Source organism: Tenrec ecaudatus, chromosome 4 (assembly GCF_050624435.1).
Source record: "Tenrec ecaudatus isolate mTenEca1 chromosome 4, mTenEca1.hap1, whole genome shotgun sequence".
NCBI lineage: Eukaryota > Metazoa > Chordata > Mammalia > Afrosoricida > Tenrecidae > Tenrec > Tenrec ecaudatus.
Window position 1 is genome coordinate 35,560,067 of NC_134533.1, and position 18,801 is coordinate 35,578,867.

Sequence of the window (18,801 nt, forward strand, 5' to 3'; positions counted from 1 at the left end):
TCTGAAAGGGGTCATCTCACCTCTTCCACGTCTCCATTGCAGGGCTTCACCAGTCAACTTTCCTATTCCAGTTATCGTTCCAGTGCACACACATTTGACAAATCAGATCCGTTCCCATTTGGCTGCACTGGCCATAACTGGACCAGTTCAAGCCAGTTCAGAGCCCTGGTTTTAGGAGGACAGGAGAACCAGAAGGGTGGGGCGGCCAACAGGACAGTGTCATTTCTGTCCTATCTCCCTGGTTAGCCCTGGAGGTGCCCCACATTTGATTTCACTCGAGCTGGGAAGATTCCTGGGGCCTCCTTTGCTCTTCCATATCCCCTTCCCCATCACCCTCAGGTGCCCTCAGGCAAGTGGAGGCAAGGCGGGAGGGGAGCACCCACCACATTGTTCCGTCTCTTCAAGGAAAGATCAGCTTTGAGACCAATAAAGAGAGGAAAGGATGAGAAGGCCAGCTTACAACTCTAGGAAAACCTTTCCCTTTCTTGAAATTCCCCCTTTGCCAAAGCTCAATTCTGCGCCCAAGTCAAACAAACATGTTTCATCAAATGGCTCCTATCTCGAAGCTCAGGAGAGTCCAACATTCCCGTCCCCTCGCTGCGCACCAACACTCTGGAAGGCGTTGGCTGCACGGGTCCAGAAAGCTTGTCGAGAACTAGGAAGATGCTGTACTTGCACTCATAGATACAGGCCTTGCAACTCCTTGCCCTCTGCAATGTGCACATCACGCCCCAGAAGCCAAGAGGAAGCTAGACCGGGCTGGGGAGGACCTGGTGTGCCCTGCAGTCTTCTGTGGGCATATTCATCTGGGAAGGAGGATTTGTTAACAAACGGAGCAGCTCTTTGGGATGGTCCTAAAATCAGCTCCATCAATAGCAGGCAGGTAGACCAAGCAAAAGAGGGCTCGACCCTTTCCAACTAAGAGCCGTGTCCTTTAACATGTAAAGAAGAGAAGGGGGATGCTTTCCAATAGGCCTCGTCTTTCTTTCGCCTAGAAGCATCTTTTCCTGCTCACAGCTGGAAACCCACCTGGAATTTGCGCTTTCCTCACGGGAGGTTCGGTGGTGCTGGCATCTCCCTGATTCCCACTGGAGTGTCCTGAGGAGAAAAACAACATCTCTCACTCAAAGTTTGGAATGCAAAGCCCTTAACCCCTGACAGCAACCCGTCAGCCTGCCTGTCTATCCTACATCACGGCGAAGCCACGGAAAAGACTCAAGGCATAGGTTCAGGCAAGGTCACGGCAACAAACCAAAACCAGTTGCTGACTCCGTGGCAACCCCACCGGTGGAAGACTAGAACTGCTCTGTCGGGCTTTCTCAGCTGTGATCCTCTAGAAGCAGACAGCCAGGCCTTGGTTCCGCAGCACTGTGGGTGGGTTCGAACGGCTAACCTTTCTGTTGTTAGTTTGAGTGCAAACTTTGCCAGTTAAAGACATTTCCACAAAACATTTTGGATTGATTAAGACCAATGTTTGGAGACGTTATTACTATCATTGTTTTTATCGAGGTACGTGAGAATCCTTAAAGGCAGTGGTGCTCTGTAGTATTTAAACTCTTGGGCTGTAGAGGTGGACAGACCTGAATCTAAGTCCTACCCCTGCTTCTCGGTACCAGTGTGTTCGCTAGACCATGTTTTCCTTTCCAGATCTCACATCACATGTAGATAATAATAATATCTGCTCCATACTTTTACAGAGGTTGAAAGAAATAATATTCATAGATGTGTGTGGTTGCTATTTTCTATTTTGTGTGTGTGTGGGGGGTGAGGGTCTTATGACTCGAACTGCAGTCTGTGGGTCACCAAAGCGGTCATCCCTTGGGGGCTTGCTAAGAATGCAGCCTATCAGGCCTCACCTAAGACACACGGGATCAGAGCGTTCCCTTTAGCAGGGTCCCTAGTGGAGCCCCCTACCTTAGAAAGACAAAAGCAAGTCTGAAAATCACAGCCAGAATGGTCCGTAGGCCAGGCTTCATCGAACATCTTGTTAGGATGAACCGAGGCTCCCTCACCTACCGACCCCGAACAACAACAAAGTCATGGTTTTATAGCACCAAACATAACCATTTAAAAAATAAGAGCTAACAGGGAAGAAGTGGCCCCTTCATGTCTATATCAACAAATCCATTTACAGGCCCGGATAAGAACATATTGGTGAAACATGCCCTGGGGTAGAAGGATGTACATCTCCTACTGCTGGAAAAAAACACAACAACAACAACAACAAAGCCTCAACCTGAAAGGAAGTCTCACAAGATGGAGAGTCCACCGGGCAGAAGAGGTGGTCCAGCAACATGCGGGCAGCATCAGGTTCAAGAAGAAACCAGGGAAGCTTCCTTTTCTGAGCCCTATCGCTCCAAACACAGAGTGAAACACTTGCCCAGATAATGCGTGGGTTGGTTTTGGGGGGTTTTTTTCTTGCTAAATAGGAACCCACTGCAGAATCCTAACGGCCCCAGAGGGGAGGAAACCAAACCAAACCACACAGAAACCATGGAAGCCTGTCTGCGTGATAATGGCTGAAGAGGGCCCGGCTCTACTGGACGAGCTTTCCTCGGAGAGGCCAGCCTCAGGCTCGGCGCAGTAGCCTCTAAGAGCCCGAGCAGAGGTCCGTTTGGGTCGCATGGCTCCTGTCCTTGTGATTTGATCCTTCTGGTAAATCAAAATGGAGCAAAACAAGCTCTGCCCAGATGCCTAGCCATTTCAAAACACCCAGCCCGGGTTTTACTTTCCAAACCTCAGAAGGAGTCCATGGCCCTTTCCACAGCATGGGGTGGCTGACAGGTTGTCTCTTGCACAGTCGTGGGTTATTGGCCGTCTCAACAGGCGCTCTCTGGGCTTCAAAAACTATCTCAGAGGCACAGTCGGTCTCGCTGGCCTTGCTCTGACTCACACCCGCCTTTGATATTCGAAAGGGAGGCTGGTAATGGATCCTAATCTCTTTATTTTTAATTTTTTAAAAAAGTGCTCCAAGCAAGGAAAGCTTTGGGTGTGTGCGCAGCAAGATGGAACCGCCTGCCCCAACCATAGACACCTGCACAGTCAAACAAAGGGGATGGCCTCCCGCCCACCCGATTCTCATTTCGCGCAAATGCCGGGGTGAAAGGACAAGACACAGGAGGCCTCTCCTTGAACCCTAGAGGTCCCCAAAAGCAAGTTCTACAAACGTGGGGGCATTGAACTCTCCAGTTGGGCAGATGAGATCAAATCTGAGATGTAATTCAGCAGCCTTTAACTATGAGAAAACAGTCTAGGGAAGGAAGTACTTCTCCAACTTTAAGGTGCAGACAAATTGCCTGGGGGTGTGGTGGTGTCTAATTAAAACACAGGTACCAATCCAGTGTGTCTGGGGCAAGCTAGAGAGTCTGCCTTTCCAACAAGCTCCTCAGGGATGTCAGTGAACCTGGTCCAAGGACCATACATGGAGTGCTTGGAGTCTCTTGGTTTTAGCCAGCATTTCTCCAAGAAGCTCCGGGTTGGTGCAAATAGTTGAGCACGTGGCGCCTACTAGAAAGGTTGCTTGGTTGGATGCACCCAGCCAGAGGTGGCTTGGAAGAAGACCTGCTGATCTACTGCATTCAGGTCAGTCACGCTACCCATTGGGCCACCATGAGTCCTAAGGTAACTGGTTCTGGTCCATTTTGAAGTTAACTGCTCCTTCCCATATCTTTGGTTCCTGATGAGATAAGAGATAGCGTGGACACACATATGAAGAACGAAACTGGTTGCATGAGTTAAAATGGACTCAATGCAGGGTGCAGTGTAGCACCAATGAAACACACAACTTTTCTCTAGTTCTTTAATGCTTCCTCCCCGCCGCTATCATGACCTCAATTCTACCTTACACATCCAGCCAGACCAGAGGATGTAACTGGTACCGATAAGAAATGGAAACACAGGGAATCCAGGACAGATAAACCCCTCAGGACCAATAATGAGAGTAGTGATGCTAGGGGGTAAGGGGAAGGTCGGGGAGAAAGGGGGAACCTATCACAATGATCTACATATAACTCCCTCCCTGGGGGATGGACAACAGAAAAGTGGATGAAGGGAGACATTGGACAATGTAAGACATGAATTTTTTTTCCTAAATTATCCAGGGTTTGTGAGGGAGGGAGAGTTGGGGAGGGAGATGGGGAAATGAGGAACTGATACCAAGGGCTCAAGTAGAAAGAAAATGTTTTGAGACTGATGATGACAACAAATGTACAAATGTGCTTGACACAATGGATGGCTGAATGGATTGTGATAAGAGTTGCCGGATCCCCCAATAAAATGATTTTTTAAATGGACTCGATGACATTTGGCTTGGTTTGGTGATCAGGAAATCAGAAGGGCCCTGTCCGAGGTGCCCAGTGAGCCCAAGACATGTGTCTTTTCTTTCAGATCCATTTCTAGTGAACCCCCAACTCTCTGGGCTCTAATACAAACAGTTCTTACTAAAGCCGTGCCATGTAGATGACCAATGTGTGCGTGTTTAAACCAGGAGGCACCCTTGGTGGGGATAGCAAGCATGACGGGGGAGGACAACAATTCACATGGGTTTGCTTGGATTTGTGAGACCATCATAAGCTGTTACCCCAGCAGAGCCCTTCAGGACTCTAAGCATTAGATGTCAGGAATAACTTCCATCTTGTCGGATTCAGCTGCCTGCTTCTAGGGAGCTGAATCATGGCAAACAGGACTCTGTGTAATCAAGCATGTCTAGTGATAATGATGGTCATTACGGAGTGCTTTCTGTAGACCATGCTTATGAGCAGCCATGTGAGACTCCCTGCGCTTTAAGCCCGAGTCTTCAATCCACCACTTAGATCAACTTGGCTTTCGTTTCCTCACCAGTAGCATGAGAAGAAAAGAACTTACAGATGCCACATGGTTTGTAGGATGATTAAATGAGTTGATGTTTGATGAACATATGAAATTGTTGATATTTGATTCTTACTGACTTCTGGAATGACATGTTCATATGGTCCATCTGGTCCATCTGAGGAGTTTAAAACAGCGCCTGACACCCAGTGTGTTTTCAATAGACTCTAGCTATAAGTACTATGTGCTAGATGATTCTAATTGTTTAAGGTGTGTTCTTTGCACAACCACTCAAAACTTAATACCATGGAGTCAATTCTGAGTCTTTAGCGACCCTAGAGGACAGAATAGAACGGAACCTGTGGGTTTTCTGAGGCTGTACAGCTTTATGGGCGAAGAAAGCCTCATCTTTCTCTGGTAGACCAGCCAGTCGTTTGAACTGCTCATGCACCTGAGCTCCTTATGCCACTTTCAGTAGTTAGGAAACAGTCTCCAGGAGCAAACAGAGGACCCAGGAGCAAACAAAGGCCATTCTTACTCCCCAAACATATTTTCTGAAACATTCTGCTTCAGGCAATGTTCAGTTGAGATCCTGTTTGAATTCTCCTTCATCCTTCCAGAGGGAAGATCTTCTTCAGAATGGTAGTTCACACAGTGTGGTCAATATTCACATGAAAATCAGCATCCCCTGAGTACTTACTAGACATATGCTCAGCTAGTTCCAGACCTCCTGAGTCAGAAACTCTGAGGGTGGGACTCAGTCGTGTGGTTTGATAAACCTGCCTGGTTCAAATGGCTAGGACACTTTAATTGGTAACCCAATATTTGGGAGTTTGAGCCCACCCAGAGGCATCTTGGAGGAAAGGCCCAGTGGTCTACTTCTGAAAAATCGCCGATGCAGCCCAGTTCTAATCCTACACCCATGGGGTCACCCTGAGCTGGAGGCACCTGGAGTCTGATGCATCCTTAAAGTCTTTGAGAACCACTACTCAAGAGACACAGTGCATACGTCATCAGTAATCACCCAGCAGGTTCGGTGGTTATGATGGCCGTTAATGTGGAAAGCCGCTCACACTCACCGAATGACTCTGATCCATGGGTGGTTTGGGACCTTCCAACAGTTCCGTCCTCTCGGTGTTCTGTAAGGAGCAATCGAGGAAGGTTCAGTATAGGGAGTGTCCACTTACACAGCCATCTGCCTGGTCTCCTGTTCGAACTGTCAGACAGCCCATCACGAAGTTCAGCCATTAAAAATAACCAGAAACGTGATGGCAGAGAATCTAAGGATGGTTCCAGGGGAGTCCTGGCCACGCATTGCTAATCCACAAGTGAGCCGGCTAGCGCGGTAATCACAATGAAGAAAACGGGAGCAACACGGGACACGAAGGGGGACCACAAGGATGGATGGCTTGGGGAGACATCTGGGAACTGGGTCAAAGAACACTTTAATAAAAAATATTATGGTGTTTTTTTTCTCAGGGCATGAAACATATTTTTTTAATTTTACGAATACAGAAAATAGAAAAAGGGTTGGGTTCACCTAAGAGATCTTGGGATTTAACTATGTCCACACCCAAAGAGAAAAGTGAACTACATATTTAGAAAGAATGAAAATGGGAATGAGGAATGATGGTCAAAACATGAACAACGTATACCTGAGTGTTAGGATAAGTTTAAAATAATAATATTTTAAAAGAAATTAAATTGTATCTTCAGCCCCAATAGTTAATATAATCCATCATTTCAGGCACCCATTACCCAAGGGTTTTATATGAAGAAGAGCTCAGGAATGGATAAAATTTGAATCCATAGGTAAACTTGGATTCTGTATAAAGAAACTCCCTCTTCTTTAAAAACCCCTTTCTCTACCTATATACAATGCCCAAGGGTATATTAAAGTCTTCAGAAAAAAACAAAAACATAAAAACACCCCGCAGGACAATGGTTTCATAAATTTACCATTATTCTCCATAAGAAGGTACCTTTAAGGAATATACAGAGACCTGATCATCAATCGTTCCTTGATTAGAGGAGATGTCGGTGGTGACTGTCATAAAATTGCACCAGAACGACAGATTTCTTTGTTCCTTGACTGACAATTAGAATAACTGAAAACAGCATGTGCTGAAATGCCAACACCAATCTGCCAAACCACATCCCCATCACCAACTCTGTCACCATCACCAACTCTATCACCATCACCAACTCCACCATCCCTATCACCAACTCCGTCACCATCACCAACTCTATCACCATCACCAACTCCACCATCCCTATCACCAATTCCGTCACCATCACCAACTCTATCACCACCCCCATCACCAACTCCACCAACTCCGTCACCATCACCAACTTTATCACCACCACCACCACACTGCTATCATCGTGAACACCACTACCATCACAATCCCAAATGTTTTAGTTCTTAACATTAAGCCTAAAGACTGAAGAAAAAAATGGACAGACAAGACTTTTTTATCTAGTAATAATTAAGATATTGTCTTAGGATATTATAACTATTAAAATTGTCCTTTAAAATCTAACTTTATTCTATTGCACCATAGGCCTTATTGTACCAAGAAAAAAAATATGTATGGCAACACTCTGGTTCATTTCTCCAGAAGAATACTAACAATGGTATTTGGAATTTTTAATAACTGGAGAGACCATGCTGAATAAAAACTAGTAGGTATAAAAGGCTTTGTCTTGCCAATATTGTCTGAATCAGTATTTTATTTTTACATTTCCCCTTGAAGCCTGGGCATGGCCAACCCAGGAGAAAGAGGCATCTGGGCTGTCTGGCCCACAGCGGTCAGAGCAGGATGACTGTCATCTATGTTCGGGTTCTCATTAGATTTTTTTTCTTTTTTCAGGAAAAAAAGTTTCCTCCTACAGAAAAATATATATTTAAAGTCCCTGATCTTTCCTGCACCTTAGTGGTTGAGTGATAAGAAACATTTGAAGAACCAGTACTAGGGGGAGAGAGGCCATTTTTAGTTTCCTGGCCAAAGTAAGTATTTTTCCATCCCCTTTTCTTCAGTTTCCATTTCTTATTGCAAATGGAGAAATAAAGAAAAACAGCAGCAACGAGGGCTTATTGCTTGAAAAAAAAAATGCTCCATGCAGAGTCTTCAAGTTAAACCCTGTAGTCATCATCTCTTAGCCATAAAAACAGGAAAAATGATGCCCAATGGTTAATAAGTTTAAAATGCATATGATAATGAGATTTATCCACCAACCCTTCACCAAAATTAAAATTCATCAATGAACAATAAAAGATCATTTCAGCAAATGTTGTGCTATCCACACTTTTAAGCAACACTAAAAGAAGGTCATGATTTCCGAGGCAGGCTATTAGGTTATGGGAATTACTCATGCACGTTGGCAAACCTTACTAAGTAGGAAAGACACATTACTCGAATCACATAAAACTGCACATGGTCAACCTTTTGATCTACCGGTTTCATGATTCAACTTAATATATCACAAGATTAGGAACAAGATGAATAAGTTCCATTAAAATAACCAATTCAAAAAAAGAATTGGAAATTACACTGGAAAATGAAAGCATTATTTAATCTCATGTGTGTCCCTGCAAGGTGACTTGTCCTAGTGTTGATGATTGGTGGTCAAAGCCATGCCCAGCTTACAACCCAGACAGGAAAATTTCCCCATAAGATGAAAGTAGGTGTTGTTTCTTCCGCTAGAGAAAGCAAACCGGATACCAGTGTCCAAATTACCTGGAAGTAAATTTCCTACATCAGAGCTGGAGTCTCCAACAACAGCAACTTCATCAACTCCAGGGGGCGGGGTCATAGCAGGGGTGACTGAGGTGAGGGTCCTGTTTGCCTCTGGCTCTGGTGAACGAGGAATATAACTTTCCACTGACGTAGCTGAGTCTTCAGGAAGATTTTCCTCTCTCGTCCCACCTCTGTCATCATTGCTAGCTGTGCAGAGGTGGAATCAACGGTGAACCCACATTCGTAAGGCCATTGTCCACTGTGCACTGGTCAATAGTACATGCAACTGCTGAGAAAGCCTGTCCTGTCTGTCTACTATTCATGAACAATGAGCACACGCTACTGAAGGCCATTTCACTGTTGAGCAACCAATATTCTCACCAACGCTACCCGGATAGTGTTCCACAGAAGGGATTTCCATGATGCTAACGTGCAGAAGGGACATTTACTGCACCCTCTGCTTAGCATGCTAAGGTAAGTTTTGTGTCACTTCAGCTGCCCCCTTGAAGCTCATGTACGAGTTGAGGTACTGGAAGCTGGGGAAATGCACCATTGGACTGAGTGGTAAAATACTATTTCAAAGCCCTTACACTTCCAATATATTTGTTTTTCTTTGTCAGAAGGGGCACTCCTTCTTTGTCAACAGCACCATGGATTTATGGGCCTGAAGACAAATGACAAAATAATACTGCTCATGCGAGGAATAAAGAGAGATATAATAGAGACTTCCACACTGCTCCTAAGTCCTACATGTGTGATTCATTCGTGTTAAACGCAGACACTAACTCATCAGGATTAAGAGATATAGCTCGCATTTAATGCACCACAAGGTCTACAAAGCAGAAAAATCACCGAGAACCGTCACCAGGCGCACCCTCTAATCGAAAGAAACAACACAGCCGCAATCCACTGCACCTCCACCGAAGACACAGCAAAAGCACCCACATTGTATTTATTTTCAAATCAAGAGTCGCCGCACAGGGGCTTTCTCGTGCTTACTGCTGGATGTTGCAGCAGGAGCTGTTGGGCGGTCCTGAGCTTCTTCCACGCCTTCATGTTCTGTTGAGAAGCTGCGAGAATGGCTCTCCTCTGTTTCAGTGAGGGATGAATCCAGTGTTATAGGGAAACCACGATACAATTTCTCTGTTGTCTACTAACAGGGAAGATCTAACTACGGAAATGTCCAAGATGGGTAAGCGCAGAAGAGAATCAAAGTTTGTGCACATCGTTCTCTTACGATTGCTTGAAAAACATACGAGAGTTTCTGTTGGCCCCTCGGTTGCCCCCTAAGACAGACCATCATCAGACCAATCAGCAACAGTAAAGTGCCCAGGTTAAAGCTAACTCAAAACCTGTGTCCACCACGGATCATCCCGATACCCATGTCCTGCTCTCAGCCACTCAGTACGAGCAGAGAACAGACACCTGGGAAAAGGAATGCTTGGATCTCAGTATCCCTAACAGTCAAAGCACTTGACCTTGGAGCAGGAAGTGAGAGCGTCATGAACGTCAAGGCCGCGGCAGTAGGTGACACATTGGTAACACGAGAGGACAGGGCGCCCGGAGAATAACCTACTCAAGTAACCCAGTACCAAAGTAGACGCGGAAACTCTGAGCACCCCTCTAAAGAGCATTAACTTGAAATTGCCATTTTACTCTATTATTGGGTTTTTTATTTCGTCAGTGGATGGGATTTTCATCATTGCGCCAAGGAAACGCTTGCCTGGACAAACACAGGACCTTCAGTGACATGTATCAATTTGAGGTTGAATCGCTGCCATATCTAAGTCCTTTTATTTCGAGCTCCTGTCTTTGGAGTTCTCAGAAAGGCATTCACCTTTGTCAATACCTGGAAGCACTCCATCCAGTGCATCGGTGAGCCATGCTCACCACCAGTTCATATGACAGTCAGGAGAGATGTATTCCCAAATCTCCAATCTGAAGAGAGTTAAATGGGAGGGCCCACCTACAGCAGGAGCCATTCTTTGCAGCTTCTTTGATGCTTAACACAGTGCTGTTTACATTGCTGACAATCAACACAAGCGGGCTGATTTTTGTCATTTGCCTGCAAGGACTCTGCCCATTATGTGTAGCCAGTGGTGGGAGGAGGCAGATGATCCTCTTAATTTGGCATTCCTTTCATGTTCTGCCAGAAAAGGGGGGAATGGCTTTAGACACAGATACTTGGATATCCCTGTACATACAGTGGAAACCGGGCTACTAGAAAGTCAGTATTGCTTCCTACCAGCTGCTTCATGAGAGAAAGAGATGGTGACATGTTGCTTGTTCTTTTTGTTGTTCCAGGGACCCACCTGCTTTCATCAATTGCCAACAACATGTGTCCCCCTCCTCTGTGGATGGATCTGATTTCTGCCCTCTTTCTAAAAAACCCTGGCCCCTGCTACCTTGATCAAGGCAAAGGGAATGGTCAGTAAAAACAAGAAGAAATCACTGTCCTCACCGTGGCCTTGGTTTCATTGACATGACTATGCAGAGAAGAAAGAGCAAGTTACATGAATGGAGTCCCACCACCTGGGATTTTTTTAAATCCAGAAAGCAGTGAATCCAGGAAGCATCAAGAATGAAGGGAAAACAGGTGTCAAGAGGCACCTTGGAGGAAGAATGGACAGTGCAGACAGCTCTGACACCCAGGCTGAGCTGATCTATGTAGTAACAAGGGCACCATTCCACCGCCAAGCAGGAATGCAGCTCCATGAGTGGCCGGTGGGCGTCATCCTTACGTGTTGTCACTGACAGAGGTCCTTCTCTGTCCAGGTTATCCACCAAACCACTGTCTGGATCTTCCGTAGGCCGAAGGGTTGTACTATGACTGGAGTCCACATCTGGAGGAATTAAATCCGTGTCATTGCTTCATTACCTGAGCCACCGCCTCAGAGGGGTTTGTGCACTCTGTGGCTGCCTTGCTTTTATATTCAAATCAGGGATAAGAGAAAAGAAAACATCGACTATTTCCGGTCTGCAGAAATAAGATCGATTATGGTTGCTTTGAAAGAACACCCCCCAAAGCAACTGCCTTTCATTAAAGGGGCGAATTCTGTAAAATCTATGATTTGGGCTTGTTTTTTGCTCAGTCTGGAAGGATGCCTGCAGAGTGCTAACGTGAGGGCACAGGGGAGCTCCCTAGCCTTGCGGAGAGACAGAAAGGTGACCGATGATAGGTGACTTGTCCCATTCCACCGGCTCTCTTAAAAGCTCGCTTCAGCGGGCACACGAAGACAATACAAAGGGCACCGGCTTACACACTTGCAACTTCTACTCGCCAAAGGTGCTTACTCGCAGACCTCTCCTTCACAGGGTTTGACTCCTAGGATCCCTATGAGCTGAACTCCACTTGCTGGCAGTGCGTGTGAGGGGGTCCTTTCCTCCTTACCTAGTCCCTTCTCATCCCAACGTGAGCATGCACGTGAAAGCAGAGCCCTATCACCCAAGACTTCCTAGGAGAGGCGACTGGAAGTGCCCAAGGACCGAAAGATGAAGCAGGGAGTGTCACTGAACCGCTGTCATAGTTAAATACAATACAACATGCACCATGGGGGACGCTGCCAAAATGTCACTGGAGTCTGTATAAATGTTATCTTTAATCGATATCACAGATCTCCTGCACAGAAATAACAAGTCCTAAGTGAAATTTGGGTCAGACAACCCATCAAGCTCATTCGCGTTGCTGACTCGGCCATTCCATCAAAGCCTACCCACGCTTCTGCCGCCGGGGAAATGTAATCCATTTCAAACCACTCCAGGGGCAGCACTGACTATTGGACACCCACCTCTGCATTGCAGCTTTACACGCGGAAAGATAAGGCGATCAAAGTCTTTGGAGGACAAAAACATGCACGATTCCATCCTAACGTTCAAGAAACATGGAAGAGCCAGCACACTTCAGTAAACATCCCAACTGGATTTCCTTCCAGAAAAACCCTTGCTGGTTGAAGGGTCTGATTCTGGCGCACCTTTTTTACAAGTAGAATCGTCAAAGGTGCCCAAAGCATCTTATGGCCAAAGCCAACCATATTGTTCTGGGCGTGTTCACCAGGTTAAGGGAAATGCTCTTGGCTGACTTAGAGATGTACTATTGAGCCTGAAGTTCTTGGGCTGGCTTGCTTGCTCACCCGGCGTGTGGTCAGAGTCCCTCGCAGCTGTGTACATAACATTTGTGGTGGATCTGCAGTCACTTGGTACCAATGGCCCCAAGCCCAGTCCTACAAACGTATCTTCGGTTGTACTACCGGGAAAGCCTGCTGGATGGACTCCCTCACTGCTGACAAAGACGCTCCTTTGCTCTCCTTTGTTTATGACTCTCCTCCCAGGAGTCTTCTTCGGAGGAAAAGTCCCGTATGTCTTCTCTGCCTAGGCAGGTTTCCCCCAGCCTCGGCCCCACGTTTTTCTAATTTGCCTTTCTGTGACACTAGCCGGGGGCTTCTCTGAATTGGGGGCAAGGTTACTGTGGGCAATGTTCATGTGCTGCTTACCATGTACTGTCTCCTAGAGTTAGCCAGCATGTTGTAAATAGTTATAAAGGACCTCTGATGATGTCATGGGATATGCATTGGGCTCTAGCCCAAAGGCCAGTCATTCAAACCTACCAGCTCCTCCATGGGGAAAAGAGAGAGAGAGAGAGAGAGAGAGAGAGAGAGAGAGAGAGAGAGATCTACATCCATGAAGATTTACAGCCTCAGAAACCCAAAGGGGCAGCAACTCTAAGGGGTTTCCCAGGTGGTACGTCTTTACATCCTGTCTTTCTTAAGAGCATACCATAAATTGAATATCTTTGTGTCTCCATGATGCTTTGTGTAGCAGCAGATATTTAATATGCATTGTGGGTTAAGGGATATCTGATCAGTAATATTTGAGGGAGGTATAGGTGGTAGCTAAGTGTTCAAAAGAAATGTAATTATATAAAATCTAGGCTTCATTTTTGGAGCTAACTTTATATGTGCTCAATACTGAGAGACATAATCAGTATGCCCTTAGGACAGATTTCACTAAGTGTGTACCATGCATGCGCGTCATGATCTGAGTTCAGATAGCATATTCAGTGCTATGATTATAAAGCTGCAAGCCTATGTTGGTTCTCTTGGTTTGGTTTATTATGAATTCCTTGTTGGGCATGCTACTTTTCGGTCATGAAGACAACATATTCAATTTTTAAAAACATATGACTAACTCTGTTCATGGGTTAAGTAAGGAACAGGGATTCTTAAAGGCAAGAACAAAGGAGGACCCCCTGCTACCAACCATTGGAGACAGTCAGAAAAGATGTCATCTATTATAACAAGGCTAGATTATTTTAAAATATAAAATGGCTGAGATATGGACAGTGTGAGATTGACAAAATAATAATTTATAATTATCAAGGGTTCATGAGGGAGTGGGAGGTAGGGGGCGGAAATGAGGAGCTGATGCCAGGGGCTTACGTGGAGAGCAAATGTTTTGAAAATGAGGAGGGTAACGAATGTACAAATGTGCTTTATACAGTTGATGTATGCATGGATTGCCATAAGAGTTGTATGGGCCCCCAATAAAATGATTTTTAAAAAGTGCTCAGATAAAATCACAATCTTCACTTATAATGTTACAGTGTGACTACTGGTATCTATCTCTCTTTTAATTCTATTTTTGAATTATTTGTAGATAAATTTTAAAAATGGTATTTCAGGAAGCTGGGATTCAAGAAATCAAGTTCACAAACTTAAAAAAATAAAAAGAAGTTGATCATCCATTAAGTTCACCAACATTTCTTGAAAGTAAAGGGTGGGCTACATCCTAAATCCTTCTGTTGGTACTGAATTATCTCTGAATATGACCAGAGGAAAGAAAAATGCTTTCTGAGCCTTGTAGTTATCTGTGTGAAATGACTAGTCACAAGGTATTGACACCTGATTTCTCTCCTAAAAATAGATATATTTTGGGGTCTACAATGGAAATAGTCACCGAATCCATCATTTAGCTCTATTTAAAACTCTCCAGGCAGAAGTAAAATGAAAAAAAATATCCTGACTGCCCCTGCCTCCCAGGAAATGACTTCTGCTCCCATCATTCCAGGGCTAATTCTTGTTTAACCCGACTGCAAAATTCTTCATGATCTGCCCAGGAGAAGCTGATGAATCTGCTTACCATTCCCACAAAGAAAATGAATTTTTAAAGACCCTTCCAGTTCCTCCCTGGGAGAGTGGACTGGTCTGAGGAGCATATCTCCAGGACAATGACCCTGTGGCAGATTCCAAAATCATAATGTGGGGGGAAATAAGCACAGAGCTTATTACCCGTGGTTCTTTCTGTTTGATGACCTCGTCCCATTGGATGTGAGATTGGGTCCAAGAAATCCATCCAGGAGCTGCTGTCCTCGGGACTGGGCGTTGTCCCTCTTTGATTTGCGTGGCTGTCGTGGGCCGAGGCTGTCGTGATCATGCAGTTGCAAGCAATTGTCAAAGTGTTAATTGACATTTGGCCTGGTACATGCTATTCACAGACAAGTCAACAAAACCATCTTTCCCAGCTCGTGGGCAAGGAGGCTGCATCAATGCAGAGTGTTTGAGCATGTTCGAGTTCATACATGCTCATTTTCTCCCCAATCAGCATGTGAACAGGGGAACTGCAAAAACATTAAGAACTTGAGCAGTGGATAGACCACGAGGTATTGACATCTAGAGGAGATGAAACAGCAGCACTCCGCCCATGCCATGTTGCTACAGTCTCCTAAACGAGGAAGTGATAGACTCAAGAGCGCAGCCCAGAAACAAGCCAGAGAAGCGCATCCCCCCAACACACACTGCGGGCTGAAGTGGTGCAGCCAAGGAATCAGATAACAATTGCCCATCGGACAGATAAAAGCCATTCATCTCAAAAGGATGAATCCAATCCATCAGAAGCATTACCTTCTGACAATGGGATTTCTGTCCAGAAGTGCCACAGAAGTGTGCAATGAGGGCCTTTCCTTTGCTCTTAGCCCATAAAGAAATGCATGCAGAAAAAAAGTATGATAGTAATCTGTTGTCAACAATCACCACCACAGAGCCAGGCTGAATCCACCGCTGTGCCTGAGCTGCATTCAGAAACTGCCACCCAGTAGAAGGACATTATGCAATACACCCAATAGTGTAAGCAGGCAGAACTACAGGGATACCACTCACCGATACCAAGTGACAGTGTGGGGTTTGCATTCTTTTACAAGACATGGTGCATTTCAACGCATATGTCACACAGACAAAAGAATGGTGATATAGTAGCTTGCAAAGGTAGGTTATCTGGCAACACTTAGAGATGATGACAAGACTTCAGTCCCATTTCCGTAATCCCACAATTCAAGGATAACGAAGATGCCTTTCGCAATGTACCCTCAAGGAGAAATTGCCAAGCAGAGATAGGAACAAAGGGCCAGCTGACAACAGACAGACATCTTTTCTCTTCTTTTTCTCTTTCAAACAACCCAGTGCCGTTTTTCCAATACTGAGGGCTCGACAAAATTCTGTCTCAATAACTGAGAACCTCATAGAACTAGGTTGACGATTTCTTTCCAAAATAGGAGTTTCTAAGGTCGGGTTTTTGCTGTAGTCTCACTAGGGGATGCCGCAAACTAGCTCTGAACGTGACATCCTCCAGCGTGGAGTCCCTGGGTCTCCTCTGCCTGCTATGTCCAATCTACTCAGGGGGGTTTGCTATGGTCATTTAGGCTTAGGTTGGAGTTGATGGCATCAAACTTTATTAAGGAACTTTAATGTCTGTGACAATTACTTCAAGACTGGTCCTTTGTTCAATATCTTCAGTAGCCAACATTTCATTCATAAGGAACCTTCCACCCAAGTTTTCTTATTAAAGAATCTATTACCAGGTGCTCCTGTTGTTGAATGGGAGTCTTCCTTGCGTGTTTGTGAATGTTCCCCAGGCCAGCCATCCCCAAACCACGGCTCCTTCTGCGTAGCTGTTTCTCCGGTTACACTACTAGGAGTCGCCTGGACTGTGAGAAGAACATGAGCCATGAGCCATTATTGCCCAACGTCTGTACCAACAGCCACTATGTGTTCCTACCTGCACGAAGAAGAAGAGCTAGCAAGGGAAGGCGGCAAAGAGAGAGACCCCGGATAGCCCCATAATGAGTATAAGAAACCAAATGGCCCGATCCTTTAACTTTGCAGATGAAACATCCGAGGCCCATTTTGATTTGCTCAAAATCATGTAGGCGGATTGAGAGAAAGTTAGGATTAGACCACAGCCCCTGGATTCTCCATGCATTCTTATTTTCCTGCCATCGATGGTCTCATGCGGTCTTCTCCATGGCCTCACATGGATGTGCAGGAGGGACTGTGTGGAAGGAAGACCACAGAAGAGTCGACGCCTGTGGAGGGTGGTGCTGGCCAAGAACAGGGAACGCTGCTGGAGAAATGAACAGATCTGTCTTGGAAGAGGGATTGCCAGAGGCTCCTTAGAAAGGAGCATGGAGAGACATTGTCGCCCCACCTTGGACATGTTATCAGGAGGGACCAGTCCCTGAAGGAGGACCTCAAACACAGTAGAATAGAATAGAAGGTCTGGAAAAAAAGAGGCTGAACAAAATGGTTGGACACAGTGGCTACCACAATGGATCCAAAGGTAGCCCAGTTAGGAGAACAGCAGAGGACTGAGCAGCGTTGTACCAACAGGGTCCCCAACAATGTTACACTTAGTCATAACCAACTCCATGACACCTACCAGCAACATGGGCTCGCATATCCTGTCTGAGCAAACCTCTGCTCAGCGCTAACCCCGTCACCACAGTCAAATCTTGAGTTTTCTCTCTGACTGACTACATCTCTACTTCCTGACAATGAGTTGGAGAGGCCACTAAGCATAATTTCTATGAGGAAACCTGGCCCAAATGGAGACGGCCACATTACTCAACTCTTTAAAAGACGGAAAAGAAACACACACATGCACACACACCACTCTATACTTCTTCTATCACAATCTTTATAAGCATAAAGTACTCATAAAGTACTCAGTAGCTCCCCAGTGTTTTCCAGTATGAATTATCAGGATGGGTTAAAAGAGTACAGGATTTCCAGTACGGAGGCTGACTCACTTCTGGAAGTTGTACTGTTCAATGGCTAAAGGCCACAGGTCACCAATTAGAAGAACAATTAGAAGAACATTATGTTTTGTGAGTATTAATAAGAGAATGTCTACAGATATTGCGGCATTCTTATTTTTCTTCTTCCCCCATTTCCATATGTCTGGTCCTTTCATGGATCCTTCCTCATAATTATGCCCCCAGCCTTGCTAGGAGACCCATTGGACCCAAGCCTCACAAGTGTTTTGAAAGTGCACATTCTCTAAAATAATTTTGAAACTATCATGTCAGCATCCCGAGGGCACTGGGACAGAGCCCTGACTCCTTGTTCCACGACCCTCATGCACGTGCTGCCTCTCTTGGGGGAACGTACTGAGGTTCGGGGCTGCTGGGTGTGTTCCATGGAAGGTGTAGGAAACTTAATAAGCTCGTCTTGGCTGATATCTGAAACAGTTTTGTGTTTGGGGGGCAAGAGGGCATGAATTCTCAACCTCCTACAGTTTCTCTCTTGGACTTCTCTCTCGGTTATTTTTTACACATTTTTCCCTTAGGGATATTCAAACCTCTGAAGACGATAGTTGAACCATAGTTGGAAAAGGGCTACAACAAAATAAATGCGCCCCTTGTTCCAAACAGGACAGCTATCCATCTGTCGGAGAACTAGACGACAGAAGAGTACAGACTTCTTTCTTCCTAAAATTGTACCCTCGTTGTGTAAGCGGCCCTGGTGGGACAATGGTGAAGAGCTCAGCTGCTAACCAGCACGTCAGGCGTTTAAATCCACCAGCTGCTCTGCGGGAGAGAGATGCAGCAGTCACTTCAGTGGGAAGGGCAGCTTTGGAAGCCCTGGGGGGCCATTCTACTCTGTTCTCTAGCATCCCTGGGTCAAAATGGACTCAATGATAATGGCTTTTCTTTTTCAGCCTCCTCATCTCTCAGACTTGAGATTGTTTGAGAAAACCTAGGGTGTTTGTATACACATGGAAATAACAACCACAGCCCCAAAGCTTCAGGTTACCCAGTGTCTAAGGACAGAAGAGAGCAGTGTGGGGTTAAAATACCGACCATGTGAGCCACTCACATGGTGCCTTCATCTGAGGCAGAGAGGACCACAATGGGGAAGGAAACGGGATTCATCAAAGAGCTTCAGAGAAAATAAGTATTCCAGAGAAGGTTTCACTTGGTAAGTCC

At 45.5% G+C, this 18,801-nt stretch overlaps 1 protein-coding gene across 20 annotated transcripts in view; it reads right to left on the reverse strand.

The window, feature by feature from the left end:
• CD44 (CD44 molecule (IN blood group)) overlaps positions 1-18,801 on the reverse strand; it is a 92,867-nt gene that overhangs the window by 10,191 nt on the left and 63,875 nt on the right. For 6 of the 20 annotated variants that reach the window (XM_075545888.1, XM_075545890.1, XM_075545887.1 and 3 more), the window contains 7 exons: positions 16,393-16,521; positions 14,831-14,962; positions 11,288-11,389; positions 9,546-9,635; positions 8,547-8,753; positions 5,886-5,945; positions 1,030-1,098 (listed from right to left, as the gene is read on the reverse strand). In XM_075545888.1, coding sequence (XP_075402003.1) covers positions 1,030-1,098; positions 5,886-5,945; positions 8,547-8,753; positions 9,546-9,635; positions 11,288-11,389; positions 14,831-14,962; positions 16,393-16,521 — 789 coding nt within the window. The remainder of the gene's footprint in view (positions 1-1,029; positions 1,099-5,885; positions 5,946-8,546; positions 8,754-9,545; positions 9,636-11,287; positions 11,390-14,830; positions 14,963-16,392; positions 16,522-18,801) is intronic. The other 14 variants (XM_075545904.1, XM_075545903.1, XM_075545898.1 and 11 more) reach the window with 8 other exon arrangements.